General features: G+C 39.0%; 1 protein-coding gene across 7 annotated transcripts in view; it reads left to right on the forward strand.

Moving 5' to 3' along the window:
• The window catches only part of MARCHF8 (membrane associated ring-CH-type finger 8), a 162,771-nt gene that overhangs the window by 64,180 nt on the left and 80,089 nt on the right, over nucleotides 1-18,502 (forward strand). For all 7 annotated transcript variants that reach the window (XM_024561203.3, XM_024561205.3, XM_045196042.2 and 4 more), the window contains exon 2: nucleotides 12,232-12,411. In XM_024561203.3, the coding sequence (XP_024416971.1) occupies nucleotides 12,310-12,411 (102 nt within the window). In that variant the 5' untranslated portion in view covers nucleotides 12,232-12,309. The remainder of the gene's footprint in view (nucleotides 1-12,231; nucleotides 12,412-18,502) is intronic.

The following is an 18,502-nucleotide window of genomic DNA, read 5'->3' on the forward strand; positions in this document are numbered from 1 at the left end:
GAATTCCTTTGTTTTTTTTTTTTTTTTTACAGTTGTACAGTGTTCCATTATGTAAATGTACTACAACTTTTTATCCATTCATCTACTGATGGGCACTTGGGCTGTTTCCATATCTTGGCTCCTGTAAATAATGCTGCTGTGAATGTAGGGGTGCATAAATTCTTTCTGATTGGTATTTTGGGATTCTTAGGGTATATTCCCCAGAAGTGGGATCACTGGGTCATAAGGCAGTTCCATTACTAATTTTTTTAGGAAATTTCATTCTGTTTTCCACAGTGGCTGTACCAGTCTGCTTTCCCACCAACAGTGCACTAGGGTTCCCTTTTCTCAACATCCTCACTAGCACTCGTTTGTTGATTTTTTGAGGTAGCCATTCTGGCAGGTATGAGGTGATATCTCATTGTATTAGATTGGCCAAAATGTCCGTTTAATTTTTTTCATAAACTAAAAGACACATGTTTTTCATTTTCACCAATAACTTTATTGATTTGGATATTTTCAGTATGTTGGCTGTCTCTGCTATTAGCTTTCAGTGGACAGAGGCCAGGGATGCTGCTAAATATCTTCTAATACATAAGACAGCCCTACAAGAAAGAATTATTTAGCCAAAATGTCAATAGTACCAGGAGACTTAGCAAACCACTTTTGACACTTTTCGATCAGTCACAGCGCCTCTCCATACACTGCACAAAACTTTTTTTGAGTTTGTTAGGTTTTTACCTTTCTTGAAATAATGTAGCAAAATACACCAAAAATGTTGTGTATTTTCTTCCATCTTCAACATTAGAATGGCTGCATAAAAATTCACCAGTTTTGATAAGTTTTTTTAAATGCATACTCACATAGTTGTTACAATACAGTCTAACAAAATTGTTTCAAATGAAGTTAAAGACAGCTCAGCACTAATAGAGCCATTCTTTGGAAAAAATTAAACAAACTTCCTAGCCAAGCCAATAGTTTTAGTTTGCATCTCTGATAATTAGTGATGTTGAGCATTTTTTCATATATCTATTGGCTGTCTGTATGTCCTCTTTGGAGAAGTGTCTGTTCAGATTTTTTGACCATTTTGTAAATTAATTTATTGGGTGACATTGGTTAAAAGGGTCATACAGGTTTCAAATGTACATTACTGTGATACATGGTATGTATATTGCCACTGTGTACCCTCCACCCATAGTGAAATCATCTTCTATCACTGTATATTTAGCTTCCTTTACCCTCTACCACCACCCACCCCTTTCCCTCTGGTAACTACCACATACTGTTGTCTGTGTCTCTGAGTTTCAGTTTTATATTCCACATTTGAGTGAAACCATATGGTTCTTAGCTTTTTATGACTTACTTATTTTACTTATCATAATATTCTCAAGGTCCATCCATATTGCCGCAAATGGCAGTATTTCAACTTTTTATGGCTGAGTAGTATTCCATAGTATGTATGTACCATATCTTTTTTACGCAGTCCTCTGTTGAAGGACACCTTGGTGGTTTCCATTTCTTGGGCACTGTAAATAATGCTTCAGTGAACATAGGGGTACATATATCTATGTGAATACATGTTTTTCAGTTTCTCAGGTATATACCCAGAAGAGAGATTTTAATTGGATTGTTTGTCTTACTGGTGTTGAGGTATATGAGTACTGTATATATTTTGTAAATAAACCCCTTATCAGATATATCATTGGGAAATATGTTCTTTTATGCAGTAGGTTCCCTTTCCATTTTGTTGATGATTTCTTTTGCTGTGCAAAAGCTTTTTAGTTTGATGTAGTCTCATTTTATTTTTTTCTTCGTTTCCCTTACCCTACGAGACATATAGCAAAAATATTGGTACTTGAGATACCTGAGATTTTACTGCCTATGTTTTCTTCTAGGATTTTTATAGTTTTGCAACTTATATTTAAGTCTTCCACCAATTTTGAGTTTATTCTTGTGTATGGTGTAAGTTGGTGGACTAGTTTTATTTTTTGTAAGTACCTGCCCAATTTTCCCACCATCATTTATTTAAATAGACTGTTTTTACTCCATTGTATGCTCTTGCCTCCTTTGTCAACTATTGATTGACCATAAAGGCATAGATTTATTTCTGGCCTCTGTTCTGTTCTGCTGATCTATGTGCCTGTTCTTATGCCAGTACCAAGCTGTTTTATTACAATGGCCTTGTAATATAGTTTGTATCAGGTAGTATATGATACCTCTACCTTTGTTGTTCTTTCTCAAGATTGCTGAGGCTATTAGAGGTCTTGTTTGATTTTATATAAATTTTTGGAATATTCGTTCTAGATCTGTGAAATATGCCATTGGTATTTAATAGGAAGTGTGTTGAATTTATAGATTGCTTTGGGTAGTATGGACATTTTAATGTTAACTCTTTCAATCAGTGGACACAGTATATGCTTCTACTTATTTGTGTCTTTTTCAGTTGCTTTCCACTGTCTCCTATAAACTTCTGAGTACAATCTTTTATCTCCTTGGTTAAGTTTATTTTTAGGTATATTATTATTCTTTATAATAATAATAGGAAATAGGAAATTTCCTATAATAGGAAATTGGATTGTTTTCTCAATTTCTCTTTCTGCTAGTTCGTTATTGGTACATAAGAATGTGACGTATTTCAGAATATTTATTTTGTATTCTACTTTGCCAAATTCATTTAGTAGATCTAGTAGCTTTTTGGTAGGGTCCTTAGGATTTTCTATGTACATTATCATGTCATCTGTAAATAATGACAGTTTTACTTCATCCTTTTCAGTTTGCATGTCTGTTATTTCTTTTGCTTGTTTAATTGCTGTGGCTAGTACTTCCAGTACTATATTGAATATGAGTTGTGAAAGTGGACATCCATGTCTTGTTCCTAATCTTAAGGGAATTGCTTTTAGTTTTGGCCCATTGAGGATGATATTGGCTGTGGGTTTGTCATATGTGGACTTTATTATGTTTAGGTGTGTTCCCTCTATTCCCACTATGCTGGGAGTTTTTATCATAAATTCATAGTGGATTTTATCAAATGCCATTTCTGCATCTATTGATAATTTCATGTGATTTTATCTATTATTTTGTTTATATGATGTATCACATTTATTGATTGATGAATATTATACCAACTTGATATCCCCAGAATAAATTCCAATTGGTTATGGTGTATGATCTTTTTAATATTTTGCTAGATTCTGTTTGCTAATATTTTGGAGAAGGTTTTAGCATCTGTGTTCATCAGGGATATTGACCTGTAATTTTCTTTCTTTGTGGTGTCTTTATCTGGTTTTGGAATAAGGATAATGCTTGCCTCATAAAGAGAGTGTAGACATCTTCCCCCCTCTTGAGTTTTTTGGAATAGGATAGGTGTTCTGCTTTGAATGTTTGGTAAAATTTGCTTGCAAATCTATTCAATCCAAGGTTTTTGTTTGCTGGGATGTTTTTGATTACTTCTTTATTTTCATCAGTTGTAATAGGTCTGTTCTGGTTTTCTGATTCTTCCTGATTCAGTTTTGGAAGACTGCATGTTTATAGGAATTTACTCATTTTGCCCAGGTTGTCTAATTTGTTGGCATATAGTTGTTCATAGTATTTTCTTACAATCCTTTGTATTTCTTTTGTGTCAGTTGTTACTTCTCCTCTTTCATTTCTGATTTTTTAATTTGGGTCCTCTCTTTTTTTTCTTGATGATTCTAGTTAAAGGTCCGTCAATCTTGAGCATCTTTCCAAAGAACCATCTCTTGGTTTCATTGATTCTTTTTGTATTTTTTTTTTGTCTCCATGACATTTGTTTCTGCTTTGATCTTTATTATTTTCTTCTTACTACCTACTCTGGGCTTTGCTTTCTTTTGCTAGTTTTTTTAGATGTAGGGTTAGATTATTTATTTGAGATTTTTCTTGCATTCACTGTGTCCCATAGACTTTGGGTTGTTGTGTATTTATTTTCATTTTTTTCCAGGTTACTTTTGATTTGTTCCTTGATCTCATTGTTAACCCATTTGTTTAATAACATGTTATTTAGCCTCCATATGTTTGAATTTATTTTAGTTTTTTTTATTGCAGTGAATTTCTAGTTTCATACCATTGATTGATATGATTTCAGTCTCTTTGAATTTGCTAAGACTTATTTTGATTAATAACATATGGTCTCTCTTTGTGAATGTTGGATGTGCAATTGAAAAAAATATATATTATCCACTCCAGTGTGTCATTTAAGGTTGCTGTTACCTTGACTTTTTTGTCTCAAAGAACTATCCATTGATGTCAGTGGGGTGTTAAAATCCCCTACTATGACTCTGTTGCTGTTGATCTTTCCTTTAATGTTCACCAGGATTTTTTTTATGTATTTAGGTGCTCCTATTTTTGTGTGCATATATGTTTACAAGGGTTATATCCTTTTGTTTGATGGATCATTTGGTATTGTGTAGTGACCTTTTTCGTCTCTTGTTATGGTGTTTGTTTTGAAGACCATTTTTGTCTGAATAAGTATTGCTATACCAGCATGCTTTTTTTTTTTTTTTTTGGTCCATTTGCATGGAATACTTTTTCTATCACTTCATTTTCAGTCTGTGTTTCTTTTGTTCTGAGGTGGGTCTCTTGTAAACTACATATGTATGGGTCATGTTTTCTTATACATTTGCTACCCTATGTCTTTTGACTGGAGCATTTAATCCATTTACATTTAAGGTTATCGATACCACTTACTACCCTTTCAATCTTTTTTTTTGATATATTTATTGATTATGCTATTACAGTTGTCCCATTTCTGCCGCTTCACTCAACTCCATCCTGCCCACCCCCTTCCTCCCACATTCCCCCCCTATAGTTCATGTCCATGGGTCATACTTATAAGTTCTTTGGCTTCTACATTTCCTACACTATTCTTACCCTCCCCCTGTCTATTTTCCACCTATCATTTATGCTACTTATTCTATGTACCTTTTCCCCCCTCTCCCGCTCCCACTCCCCTATTGACAACCCTCCATGTGATCTCCATCTCTATGGTTCTGTTCCTGTTCTAGTTGTTTGCTTAGTTTGCTTTTGTTTTTGTTTTAGGTGTGGTTGTTAATAACTGTGAGTTTGCTGGCATTTTTACTGTTCCTATTTTTTATCTTCTTTTTCTTAGATAAGTCCCTTTAACATTTCATATAATAAGGGCTTGGTGATGATGAACTCCTTCAACTTGACCTTATCTGAGAAGCACTTTATCTTCCCTTCCATTCTAAATGATAGCTTTGCTGGATACAGTAATCTTGGATGTAGGTCCTTGCCTTTCATGACTTGGAATACTTCTTGCCAGTCCCTTCTTGCCTGTAAGGTCTCTTTGGAGAAATCAGCTGACAGTCTTATGGGAACCCCTTTGTTGGTAACTGTGTCCTTTTCTCTTGCTGCTTCTGAGATTCTGTCCTTCTGTTTAATCTTGGGTAATGTAATTATGATGTGCCTTGGTGTGTTCCTCCTTGGGTCCAGCTTCTATGGGACTCTCCGAGCTTCCTGGACTTCCTGGAAGTCTATTTCCTTTGCCAGACTGGGGAAGTTCTCCTTCATTATTTGTTCAAATAAGTTTTCAATTTTTTGTTCTTCTTCTTCTCCTTCGGGCACCCCTATAATTTGGATGTTGGAATGTTTCAAGATGTCCTGGATGTTCCTAAGCCTCTCCTCATTTTTCTGAATTCTTGTTTCTTCATTCTTTTCTGGTTGGATGTTTGTTTCTTCCTTCTGGTCCACACCGTTGATTTGAGTCCCAGTTTCCTTCACATCACTATTGGCAGCCTGTACATTTTCCTTTGTTTCTCTTAGCATAGCCTTCATTTTGTCATCTAGTTTTCGAACAAATTCAACCAATTCTGTGAGCGTCTTAATAACCAGTGTTTTGAACTGTGCATATGATGGGTTGGCTATCTCTTCAATGCTTAGTTATATTTTTTCTGGAGCTTTGATCTTTTGTTTCCTCTCTTCTTTCATTTGGATCATATATTTTTGTCTCAACAGGCATGTTAAGTAGTAAAGGGTAGAACCTTAGGTATTCACCATGGTGGGGCAAGCCATGTTGCAGCATTATGGTGCTATATGGTGTGGAGGTGTCCTATAGGGAACAATACCCCTTGCTTGACTTTCCGGCATTCAGTCACTTCATCTGCTGCCCACAAGCAAATTGGGCCCTTCTTTTGCTGATTTCCGGTGGGTGGTTTTGTGTACATTCTAGGACCCCATGGTTCTCTCCTATGAACTCTCCTGTGAGGGTGGGAGTTTCTCCTCCAGGCTCAACCCCATAGATTTTCATAGTGAGCAATCTTGAAGCTTTATTTTCCTGCTCTGGAACCCTGGGTTGTGTGGTCTGTTTTGCTCCCCAGTTGTTCCTCCCAGTTTATCCGCTCACAAATATGGGACCAACTGCTCCGTCAGCTCCTGCCTCGCATGGTCCACCAGCTGCTGCCTCGCCCACCGTGGTCCACCAGCTACTATGTTGCCGTGAGTCCTCACCACCCAGGCTGCCCATCTCTGCCCTTCTATTAGTCTGGATGAATGTTTCTTCTTTAACTCCTTGGTTGTTGAGCTTCTGTACTGTTCAACTTTTTGGCAGTTTTGGTTATTTTTTGTTTTTAAATTTGTTGTTCTTCTTTTGGTTGTGTGAGGAGGCAAAGTGTATCTACCTATGCCTACATCTTAGCCAGAAGTCTCTATTTTAGTTATTTTTTTCTTCATTTCTGGCTGGTTCTTTTTTGGTTTTTATATTCTTTTTTAATGCTTACCATCTTTTTTTGTTTAAGTTCTCACAGAGATTATACATTCTTCCCCTAAGGTCCTTGAGCATCCTTGTAATTATGGTTTATATCTCTGCCTCTGGTATTTTGGTTGCTTTCATTTCACTTAATTCTTTTTCTAGGGATTTCTCTTGTTATTTTGGTTACATTTCTTTTTACCCCTATTTATCTGCCATTTTGTGTTTGTCTCTTTTAGGTTGATCTGTTATGAATCCCAAATTTGTTATGAGGGCTTTCTTGTGTAAGTGCTTTGTTGGTCTCAGCAGTGCAGTGTTCTAGATCACCTAAGTGAGGTGCTTAGAAATGATTCTTGTGTAGGTTATGTGTCCTCCCCTGTTCTAGTTGAGTTGTGAATCCTCTTGACCCATTTGTGGGCAGTTAACTCTCAGGCTGGCCAACTATAAGGATAGACCTTGTTCATCATGTATGATTTGCTGTTCAGGGTCTGTCCCCTGAGCAGCATTGTTCCCTGCAGGGTCTGATATCTACCAGAGTCCCTCTTTGGCTGTGCAATTTTTGTGGCTAGTTGGGTTGAGTTGTGGTGTGGTTTGAAGCCCATCACTGTTTATGTTGGTCCTAGGCCTTGGCCAGAGCTCTGCTATAGGTCAATGTCAAATGTATGTAATCAGTCTTGGAATATCTGTCTGGAAGTACCACGCTATTCACTGTTTGTAGCTGTGTCTACTGGCCCAGGATGTGTGTGGGAGAAGCTTGGCTCCTTCAAGATCAGCTTCCTGAAGTTCTGAGCTGGGGGCAGATCAATAAAAGTCCAAGGCTTTCTGAGGTTGGTGTCTACCTGTCAGCTACTTTGCTTTTTCCTCAGGTTGCCTGTACTTCTTTCTGAGTCCTATGAAGAAAGGCTGCAGAGTGGGCCCAAGCTAATCATGCCCCACTGACCCTTCCAAGCTTGAGATGGCTCAAGCTCTGTAGGACTGGGTGACTGGGTCGGGAGGACAGTACTAGTTTGTCCCATACTTGGAGGCAGTGTGGTCAGGCACTCATGTGGCCCCTACTCCAGAGCCATACTATTCATTTTCTACTAGAGTCTCCAACTCTAGCTCTCCCAGGAGGAGTGTACCACAGGTTTAGGTTGGGTGCAACCAGCTGTCCCCACTGCAGGAGCAAGCCTGGCCAGATGGGGCCACCAGGATATAGGAAACAGATTAAGAAAGCCTCCCCTTGTGTGTGGCACCAGCTGGGCCACTGGGTGGGGGGCCAGCTACACTCCTCCCTTCAGCTCTGTAGCCATGCCTGCTTTTGCCCTAGACTGGAACTTCTGAGGGATACATGTCCAAAGGTCTTCTCTCTGAGTGTTGTTCCCTTTTCCTCTGCATAACTGAGCTCAGTAGGACGGGGACAGCAGCAATTACAAAAACATTTCAAAGGCAGTATTTTGTTGAGGGTGGTGTGGGCCCACATGATGGGAGCAAGCTTTATACTTCCTACTAGCTCCACAGCCATGCCATCAGAGACCTTGATGGAGCCACAGTCTGAAGGTGTTGGCTCTGAGCTGTGCTCCCTTTTCTCTGCCGGAACTTTGTGCAGCAGGACTAGTCCTGTGGGACTTGAAACAAATCAAGGCAGCCCTCCATTGGGGATGGTGAGAGCCCTCAGGATGGGAGGAAACTGCTCATCTCCACCTACCTTTTCAGCTACACAGTCAGACACATTGATGGGAGGGTCTGAGGAGGTCATACAGAAGGAAGTTCCCAGTTCTGAGCTATTCCCCCTTGCCCCCACGGAACTGAGCAGAGCAGGACTGGGCCACCAGGACTTCGGGAAAAAGATCAAGGCAGCCCTCCATCGGGGGTGGCGTAGGCCCATTGGAGAGGAGCAAGCTCCACACCTGTCCTTATCTCCAACTACACTGCCAGAGACACCCTGACAAGGGAGTGTTTCCATTGGAGGTGGCACCTATCAAACATCCAAGAGTGGGGGAAAGGTTGGCCCCCCTTCCAAAGCCACACAGTTCAATGACTGTCTTGAGAGTCTGTATATATTGGGTTGGCCAAAAAGTTTGTTTAGTTTTTTTTCCATATAATGGCTCTAGTAGTGCTTAGCTGTTTTTAACTTCATTTGAAACAATTTTGTTAGATTGTATTGTGACAGCGCTAATATCAGCATGCATTTAAAAAAATATATCAAAATTGGCGAATTTTTGTACAGCCATTTTAATATAGAAGATGGAAGAAAATACGCAATATTTTTGGTGTATATGCTTTACTATTTCAAAAATGGTAAAAATGCATCTGAAACTCAAGAAGATTTGTACAGTGTATGGAGAAGGTGCTGTGACTTGTATGTGGTTTGCAAAGTCTCTTGGTACTATTTACATTTTGGCCAAATAATTCTTTGCTGTGGGGCTGTCTTGTACATTGGAAGATGTTTAGCAGCACCCCTGCCCTCTACCCACTAAAAGCCAATAGTGGGAGATTGCCAACATACTCAAAATATCCAAATCAATAAAGTTATTAGTGAAAATGAAAAGAATGTGTCTTTTATTTTCCAGGAAAAGAAAACAAAATGGACTTTGTGGCCAAACCAATAGTTTCTCCAGAAAATAAGCACACCTCAAGTTTCTGTTGGGTGCAGCCAGCAGTCCTTTCTGCTGGACTGGACCTTGGCAGGGTGATATCCCCAGTGTTTGGAGGACCTTGTTAGTGCACTATCACCAGCTGATACTGTAAGAATAGGAGTGCCTGACCCTGTGGGATAGGGACTCAGGACAGGGACCTCAGTGGCTGACCCTACAAACCTCTCTCTGGAGCCTGGCCATCCAGATCTTCTCTTTATGTCTTCTATATGCCCTGCATTGCTTTTCATCTACCAGAGCCCTCAGTGAGTGCCCAAGAGCGAGCTCCTGTGCATTAGCCCTTTAGGAGAGCACCTGGGATTCTAGCAGACTCCTTCCTCTTCCCAGCAGAGTCCCCACTGGTTTTTACTGCCAGAGGCCATGCAGGCTTTTCTTCCTGGCCCTGGTGCTCTGGTTTGTGGTTCCCGGAATGGGATTGAGACCTCATGCTTCTCAGGACAACTTTTGCAGCTGAGATATCCTTCCTGCTTCTCAGCTGCCACACCTGGGAGCAGGGACCAGCTCTCTTTGTGCCTCCACCCTTCTTACCAGTCTCTGCATAGCTTCTATAAATCCTTGGATATAATACCCCTGTTCAGTTGTCCTTCAGTTGATCATTCAGGTTAATTTTCTGTAATTTAGCTGTAAATCCAGTTTCTCAAGAGGAGGGTGTGTAGCTTCCACCTTCTGCAGCCATCTGGGATCCCTCTTTAGTTTGGATTTAAAAGTTATCATTTTTATACTAAATATGCCTGGCATAAGAGAGGGATTCATTTAGGCAAGCTTTCAGGTCTGTTACTTGGAACTGTAAGGAGGTAGGTGTTTCAAATCTGCAGAAAATTAAAAGTCTTTCCACATTTGTGTTTCTCTGGCATAAACAGTTCTCCCCAGGCTTATCATGGTCATGTAGCAGTGATACAATAATGATGGTTATGCAGGAAGCACCAAAGGCAGATATTGGCATGATATGTGGTGGGGATCTAGGCATGGTTAGTTTGACAAAGTATTCCAAGAGGGCACATGGAGTTTGTCATCTGTGAGGGTGAACTTTAATGCATTAGTGATGAAAAACTGCTCACCACTGACTATTGTGATCTCCCAGAGGGTTAAGAACTCAGCAGTAAGTACATGCCTTTTGCCTTGTGTATGTGAACACAAATATTCAGACCTTTTATTGTGCATGGTACGCCATCTTGTGTCCCCTTCATCAAAGGCTTGAAATATAGTAGGTGATGTATAATACCTAAACACTAACATTTTATTTATTATTTATTATGACATGTAGACAGTAATACCACCTACTTCATTTTCCTGTTTGGTTGGTTATCAGTGATCACCTCCCTATTATAAATCTAGATTTGTAAAAACAGAATACTCTTTATTTTAATTTTTATTTATTGATGTTTAGAGAGAGGAAGGGGGAAAGAAAGAAAAAACCATTAATTTGTTGTTCCACTTATATATGCATTCATTGGTTGATACTCATGTGTTCCCGGACTGGGGACTGAACTCTCAGCCTAGGCATATCAGGATGATGCTCTAACCAACTTAGCTACCCAGCCAGGGCTAAAACAGTATATCCTTTTAGCTCATTTTCTCATATGTATTCATCCCTTCTTATGCTTTGCTGTTGCTTGTTGGTCAGATTTTGTGAAGAAAATCCATTTTATGAGTCCTTTTGCTCTTCATCTGGGTTAGTAACACTGTCAGAGGTGGGACCAGCCTCACAAACACCTACCTTTGGTCCAGAGAAGAGTTTTGGGAGAAGTGGAGAAATGGCTGTCCATCAGTTGTGACCTTAGAGTTACCAGGCCCTGTTTACCCTCCCTGCCTACTATCCCACCCCTAGTACATGGTTAACAAATGAAAATCCCCAAATTAGAGATTCATTTTTTGGGGGGTTTAAGGCTTCTATCCTTTGTTAAGATTTGAACAGCATAAAATATGGCTACATTAAACTTTATGGATAATTTGTATGATTTGTATTTAATTGGTTTTGCAAAAGGTTTAATTCATCTCAGTAGGGATTAGGGAAGAACGAGAGAAAACATACATTCCAATTACTAGGCACTTTGGAGGAATGTAGGAGAAAACTAGAAAAAGAAGCTGGGGTGCCTAGGATCATTAAATATAGCTGATTCAGACACTAGTATTTTGACTAAGGGCAGCCATTTCATGGTCCCAGAAATGTTGATGATGACGTTCATCTTCCCTGAAAAATTCTTTAGAGCAGAGGTTAACAAACTGCAGGTCCATGGGTCAAATCTAGTCTACCATTTGTTTTTGTAAGTAAAGTTTCATTGAAACATAACCATTCTCATACTTGCAGTGGCTTCTTTCATGCTACAACAGCAGAAGTGAGTAGTTGTAACAAATCTGTCCCACGATGCCTAAAGTATTTAGAATCATATCTGGTCCTTTACAGGAAAATTTTGCCAACAACTGGTCTAGAGAGTCTAGACTTTTAGAAGGTTATGCATAGATCATAGGTATCTTAAATTCATTTTAGACTTATTAACCTTTAATCCTACCATTATATGGACTCAAGGGCAGCAGTTTTAAGGAAAGATCACTGCTTATATCAGGATGAGTACTCATTCAGAAAAAAGTTTCATTTCAAAAATATTCTTATAACAAAGGATAACACTGCTATGTTTAAAATCTAAGTAGTCAATTTAAAATTAGTATCTCATTATCCTATATATGTACCTGATCCACCAGCCTCTTTTAGGTGCTCCCATTTTATCAGTTGAGAAAAATGTTACAATTTCCCTCACATTCATTCATTTTCTATCATTTTTGAAGACCAAGTATTTATGTCAGACATTGTAACTTATTTAAATATACAACCCTAACTTCACTGTTGGAGACATGAAAAGTGTTTTAGCTCAGTTATATCTTGTCTTCTCTCTCTCTCAGCTTTAAGTCCATGGCCCAAAATGACTCTCCCACTGGACACTCTCTTCTGTAAAGACAACAAGGAGACAGGAGGCTGTGATGAGCATGCCACTGCATCAGGTCTCAGCCATTCCATCCCAGGATGCCACCTCTGCTAGAGTCTACAGAAGTAAGACCAAAGAAAAGGAGAAGGAAGAGCAGGTAATGGGAGAACACCCATTTTACTTTCCTTATTTTTGTTATTTTTATTAAATATGATCTAGAATGATAAGTTCTAAAGATCAAGCTTTTCTCTGCTGATACACTAAAAAGCTCAGGGTGTGCTTAGATATTGTCTTTTTGTGGGATCCTAGGTTTTCAGATTTTGGTATCAATTTATTCTATCATTGTTATTTATGACTTATTTATCTTCATTGGTTAAATCTACCTGATTATTTCTGGTGAATCACTGAGGAAGTTCTTTGGGTTCTCAGAATTATGGTGCAAAGGATAAATTTATTTCAACAAAAATGTATGAATGCTTTGTACATACTAGTCTCCACTGGCTGCAGGGGTATCATAGTTTATATCACAGACTCTGTCTCTGCCCTCATATTACTCTTGATTTGCTCTAAAAATTAACTATGCATGTCAGTGACAGAGGAAATTCAGGACCGCGTAATCCCAGCCCAAGGGGTCAGGAATGGCTTCCTGGAGAAAATAACATTAACATGGAGAACCTGATCAGTGACCTGGGGTTAGCTAGGAGAACGGTAGGGTGTTGTCCCAGATGGAGGTCATAGTACATTCTGAAAGACCAAAGAGTAGAGCAAGGTGAGTTTGAAGAGATTAAAATAGAATTAACTGGCACATAATGGTGGAATTGAATAGTGGCAGTGTAAGGAGTTGGAAAATTTAGAGGAGTTACCATAAGGGGTTTAGGTTTATTGTTGAAAAAGAATGGTCAGATTTGTGTTTTTACTCAGGCTGCAGTATGGAGAATAGTTAGAGGATTATTTAGTAGTCTACTAAGGTCAGGTTTGGCAATCTTTTTCTTTAAAGGGTCAGATAATATTTTAGACTCAGTGGGGCAGATAATCACATTTCCCCACCTCTGCCACTGCAGCATGAAAAACGCCAAACAAACTATATAAATGAATGGACATGACTGTGTTCTAGTAAACCTTTGTTTATAAAAACAGGTGACAGACCAGGAAAGGAATATTGCTGAGTAGTGATCTGTGAAAAGGTATTTTATTTTATTTTTTTATTATTTATTTTATTTTTATTCTGTTTATTTGATTTTAATTTTAAATCTAATTTAATTTTTATTTAATTTTGGTTTTCAAAAGAAAACATCAACAATTAAATTGTAGAGAAAGCATCCTGAATAACCAACTGAACACTAGCTAGAGAGAAGCGTTATAACTATAGACAGACAAAAGAAACACCTTCAGCACGAGACTGGTAGAGAATGCAGAGGAGGCGTGAGACGGCTGGCTGGGCTCCCACGGGTGGCAGCTGAAGTGCCGGAGGGATATTTCTGTAGCTACGGGTTCCCCCTGAGAAGTGTGGTGTCTAAACCCCAACATTGGCTCCCCAGCCTACCCCACCAGAGTCAGAAAGGAACCCAGATAACATCCAGCTGTGAAAAGCAGCAGGATTTCTGTCTGCCAGGGAGAGACAGCTGAAGACGCAGAGAGTCTCTTAAAAAGAGCCAATGTACAAAATATTGTTTGTAGCCACTTACCCTGAGTTCAGACAGAGGGAGGGCATATTGGACTAGAAATACTTGAGGAGAGTCTGGGGTTGGTGGATCTGGGGAGAGGACTAAAGGGACAGACACCAGCATCCCTGTGAATCATTCCCCATACTGCACAGGCCATCCTGCTCAGGGAGAACACTCCTCTCCAAGTGGTATCAGCCTGAGGGAAAGCAAAAGCCTCACCCACAGGAATTACTATGTCACCCACCTTGTGCTGCTTAAACCTGACTGCTGACTGCAGGTTAAAAAGCTACATCACTGATTAGTTTAACATCTAAGGCAGAAAATACAAAGCAGCAGCCAAAATGGGAAGACAAAGAAACAGACCCCAAATGAAAGAACGAGAGAATTCTCCCGAAGAACTAGATGAAATGGAGATAAGCAATTTATTAAACAGAGAGTTTAGAGTAATGATTATAAGGATACTCGACACCATGAAAAAAGACTTAGAAACTATAAAAAAACACCAGTCAGAAATAAAGAATGCAATATCTGAAATAAATAATACACTGGAAGGAAAAAACTGTAGATTGGATGAAGCAGAGGATCGAAACAGTGATTTGGCAGACAAAGTAGAAAAAAACACCCAGGCAGAGCAGCAAAAAGAAAAAAAATGAGGAGAGCACGAGAAACATTTTGGACAACATGAAACATAACAACAGCCATGTCATGGGAACATCAGAAGGAGAAGAGACTGAGCAAGGGCTTGAGAACTGATTTGAAGAAGTAATGACCAAAAACTTCCCTAATCTGGTGAAGGAAAAAGACACACAAGGCCAGGAAGCTCAGGGGGTCCCAAACAAGTTGGACCCAAAGAGGCCTACACTGAGATACATCATAATTGAAATCACAAGGCTTAAAGACAAGGAAACATTCCTAAAAGCTGCAAGAGAAAAGCAGGTAGTTACCTACAGGGTAGCACCAATTAGACTCTCATCTGATTACTCATCAGAAGCATTTCAGGACAGAAGGGAGTGGCATGAAATATTCAAGGTGATGAAAAGCAAGGACCTACAACCAAGGCTACTTTACGCAGCAAAGCTGTTATTTAAAATTGAAGGAGAAAAAAGGAGCTTCCCAGACAAGAAGAAGCTAAAGGAGTTTGTTAACACCAAACCAGTACTGGAACAAATGTTAAAGGGCTTGCTTTAAGAAGAAGAAGAAGAAAAATAAAGTAGAAGAAAATAGTCTAACAATAAAATGGCACTACATACATATCTATCAATAGTCATCTTAAATGTAAGTGGCTTAATTGCTCCAACCAAAAGACAGAGGGTAGCTGAATGGATAAGAAAACAAGACTCATATATATGCTGCCTCCAAGAGACCCATCTCAGATTGAAAGATACACAGACTAAAAGTAAAGGGATGGAAGAAGATATTTCATGCAAATAGAAGAGGAAAAAAGATGGAGTAGCAGTACTTACATCCCACACAATAGATTTTAAAACAAAGGTTATAGTAAGAGACAAAGAAGGGCAGTACATAACAATAAAGGGAACAATCCAACTAGATATACCCTAGTAAACACTTATACACCCAATATAGGAGCACCTAAATATGTTAAGCAGTCTTGATAGACATAAAGGGAAGGATTGACAGAAATACAATCATTGTTGGCAATTTTATAATCTCATTGACTTCAATTGATAGATCTTCCAGGCAGAAAATGAACGTGGAGACAATGACCTTAAATAACACACTAGATCAAATGTATCTAATTGATATCTTCACAGCATTTGAACAAAAAGTAGCAGAATATACATACTTTTAAAGTGCACATGGAGTGTTTTGTCGGATAGACCACATGTTAGGACTAAAAACAAGTCTCAATAAATTCAAGAAGTTTGAAATCATATCAAGTATTTTCTCTGATGACAATATTGTGAAACTGGAAATCAGTCACAGGAAGAACACTGAAAAACATGGAAACACATGGAAGCTAAATAACATGTTACTAAACAATGAATGGGTCAACAAGGAGATCAAGGAAGAAATCAAAAGATACCTTGAAACTAATGAAAATGAGGACACAAAGATCCCAAATTTGCAGGGCATGGGGAAAGCAATCCTAAGATGGAAATTCATAGCATTGCATGCCTATCTCAAAAACAAGAAAAAGCTCAAACAATATAACTTGACATTTAAAGGAACTTGAAAAGGAATAACAAACAAAGCCTCGAGTGAGTAGAAAAAAGGAAATAAAAAAGATCTGAGCAGAAATAAACAAAATCGAGTCTAAAAAAATGATGCAAAATATCAATGAATCCAAGAGCTGGTACTTTGAAAGGATAAACAAGACTGACAAACCCTTAACCAGGCTCATCAAGAAAAAAAAGAGAAAGGACCCAAGTAAATAAATCAGAAATGAATGAAGAGAAATAACAACTGACACCAAAGAAATACAAAGGACTGTAAGAAAACATTATGAACAACTACATGCCAACAAATTGGATAACCTGGATGGAATGGATAAATTCCAAGAAACATACAGTCTTCCAAAACTAAATCAGGAAAAATCAGAGAATATAAATAGACAAATGACATTTACTGAAATTGAAGCAGTAATCAAAAAACTCCAAACAAACAAAAGCCCTGGACCAGATGGCTTCACAGGTGTATTTTACCAAACATTTTGAGAAGAACGAACCCCTCCTTTTCTCAAACTATTTAATAAAATTCTAGAGGAGGGAAGGCTCCAAAACTTATTTTAGCATTATGCTAATTCCAAAGCCAGACAAAGACACTACAAAGAAAGCAAATTATAGGCCAATATCCCTGATGAACAAAGTTGCTAAAATCCTCAACAATAAATTAGCAAACCGAATTCAGCAGTGCATCAAAAATATACACCATGACCAAGTGGGATTTATTCTGGGAATTCAAGGTTGGTGCAACATTGGCAAATCAATAAAAGTGATTCACCACATAAACAGAATGAAGGATAATAACCACATGATCATATCAGTAGGTGCAGAAAAAGCATTTGATAAAATCCAGCACCCAATTTATGATAAAAACTCTCAGCAAATTGGGATTAGCAGTAATATACCTAACCATAATAAAGGTCATATATGGCAAACCCACTGCCAGCATTATACTCAACTGGCAAAACTACAAGAGTTCCCCTTAATATTGGAAACAAGACAGGGAGTCCACTTTTACCTCTCTTATTCAATGTAGCACTGGAAGTCCTAGCCACAGCATTCAGACAAGAAGAAGAAATAAAAGGCATCCAGATTAGAAAGGAAGAAGTAAAACTGCCATTGTTTGCAGATGATATGACACTGTACATAGAAAACTCCAAAGATTCCACCACGAAACTACTAGAACTGATCAATGAGTTCAGCAAAGTAGCAGGATACAAAATTAATACCCAGAAATCAATTGCATTTTTTCATGCCAATAACAAACTAGCAGAAAAGGAAATTAAGAAAACAATCCTATTCACAATTGCTATAAAAAAATAAACCTAACCAAGGATGTAAAACACCTGTACTTGGAAAATTATAAGACACTGAAGAAGGAAATTGAGGAAGACACAAATAAGTGGGAACACATATCATATTCATGGATAGTAAGAATTAACATCATTAAAATGTCCATACTACCCAAAGCTATCTATATATTCAACACAAATCCTACCAAGATTCCCATGACATATTCACAGAACTACAACAAATATTTCAAAAATTTATATGGAACCAAAAAGGCCCCACATAGCAACAGCAATCCTGAGAAAGAACAAAGTTGGAGGAAACTCTCTCCCTAATATGAAACTACACTCTAAGGCCATAGTAATCAAAACAGCATAGTAATCAAAAACAGTAATAACAACAGACACATAGATCAATGGAACAGAGTAGAGAGTCCAGAAATAAACCCATACCTTTATAGTCAGTTAATATATAACAGAGGAAGCAAGCATATACAGTGTGCTGCAGCCCCAGGTCCGGCGCCCGCCAGGTCTGCAGCAGGGTTCTTGGGAGAGAACCGGGTCAAGGGCTCCCTTCCCTGCCAAACAAGGTTTGAGCAGCATGGGGAGAGACCTTGTTGCTTAAAGTCGCATGGGGGAAATAATGACGAAGTGACAAACACACAGGGTCTCTGTGTACCCACTGAGACTGCGGATGCCAGCTGGGGAGATTTGGGTGTTGGTGGACCCTGACCTAGATAGTTCCCGGTCTGCTTGGAATGTTGGGCTATGTGAGAGGCCAGACCCTCATACGGAGTGGCAGGCTTGAGCAGGAGGAATATTTCAAAAAGAAAAAGTGAAAAAAGAGTCATTGGGTGGCTGTTTGGGGAATTCTCCTGCAGCAGCCACCCTGGCCTCCTGCGCTTCTGCCCCTGCCCAGCCTTGTGGCGCTCCCTCGGCGTGGAAGGCCCAGCGCTCACACCTGAAGCCCTGTGGAGAATGTGCACCTGAACCTGCTGAACCAGCAGCTGCCCATCCTGCCTCAGTAGTGGAGGCTGATTGCTCATGCCCTCATCACCGGGAGGGAGTGCACCTGACTATGCTGCCCAGAGGCACGTTGCACCCAACCCCTG

The sequence above is a fragment of the Desmodus rotundus genome, chromosome 4 (assembly GCF_022682495.2).
Source record: "Desmodus rotundus isolate HL8 chromosome 4, HLdesRot8A.1, whole genome shotgun sequence".
Lineage (NCBI taxonomy): Eukaryota > Metazoa > Chordata > Mammalia > Chiroptera > Phyllostomidae > Desmodus > Desmodus rotundus.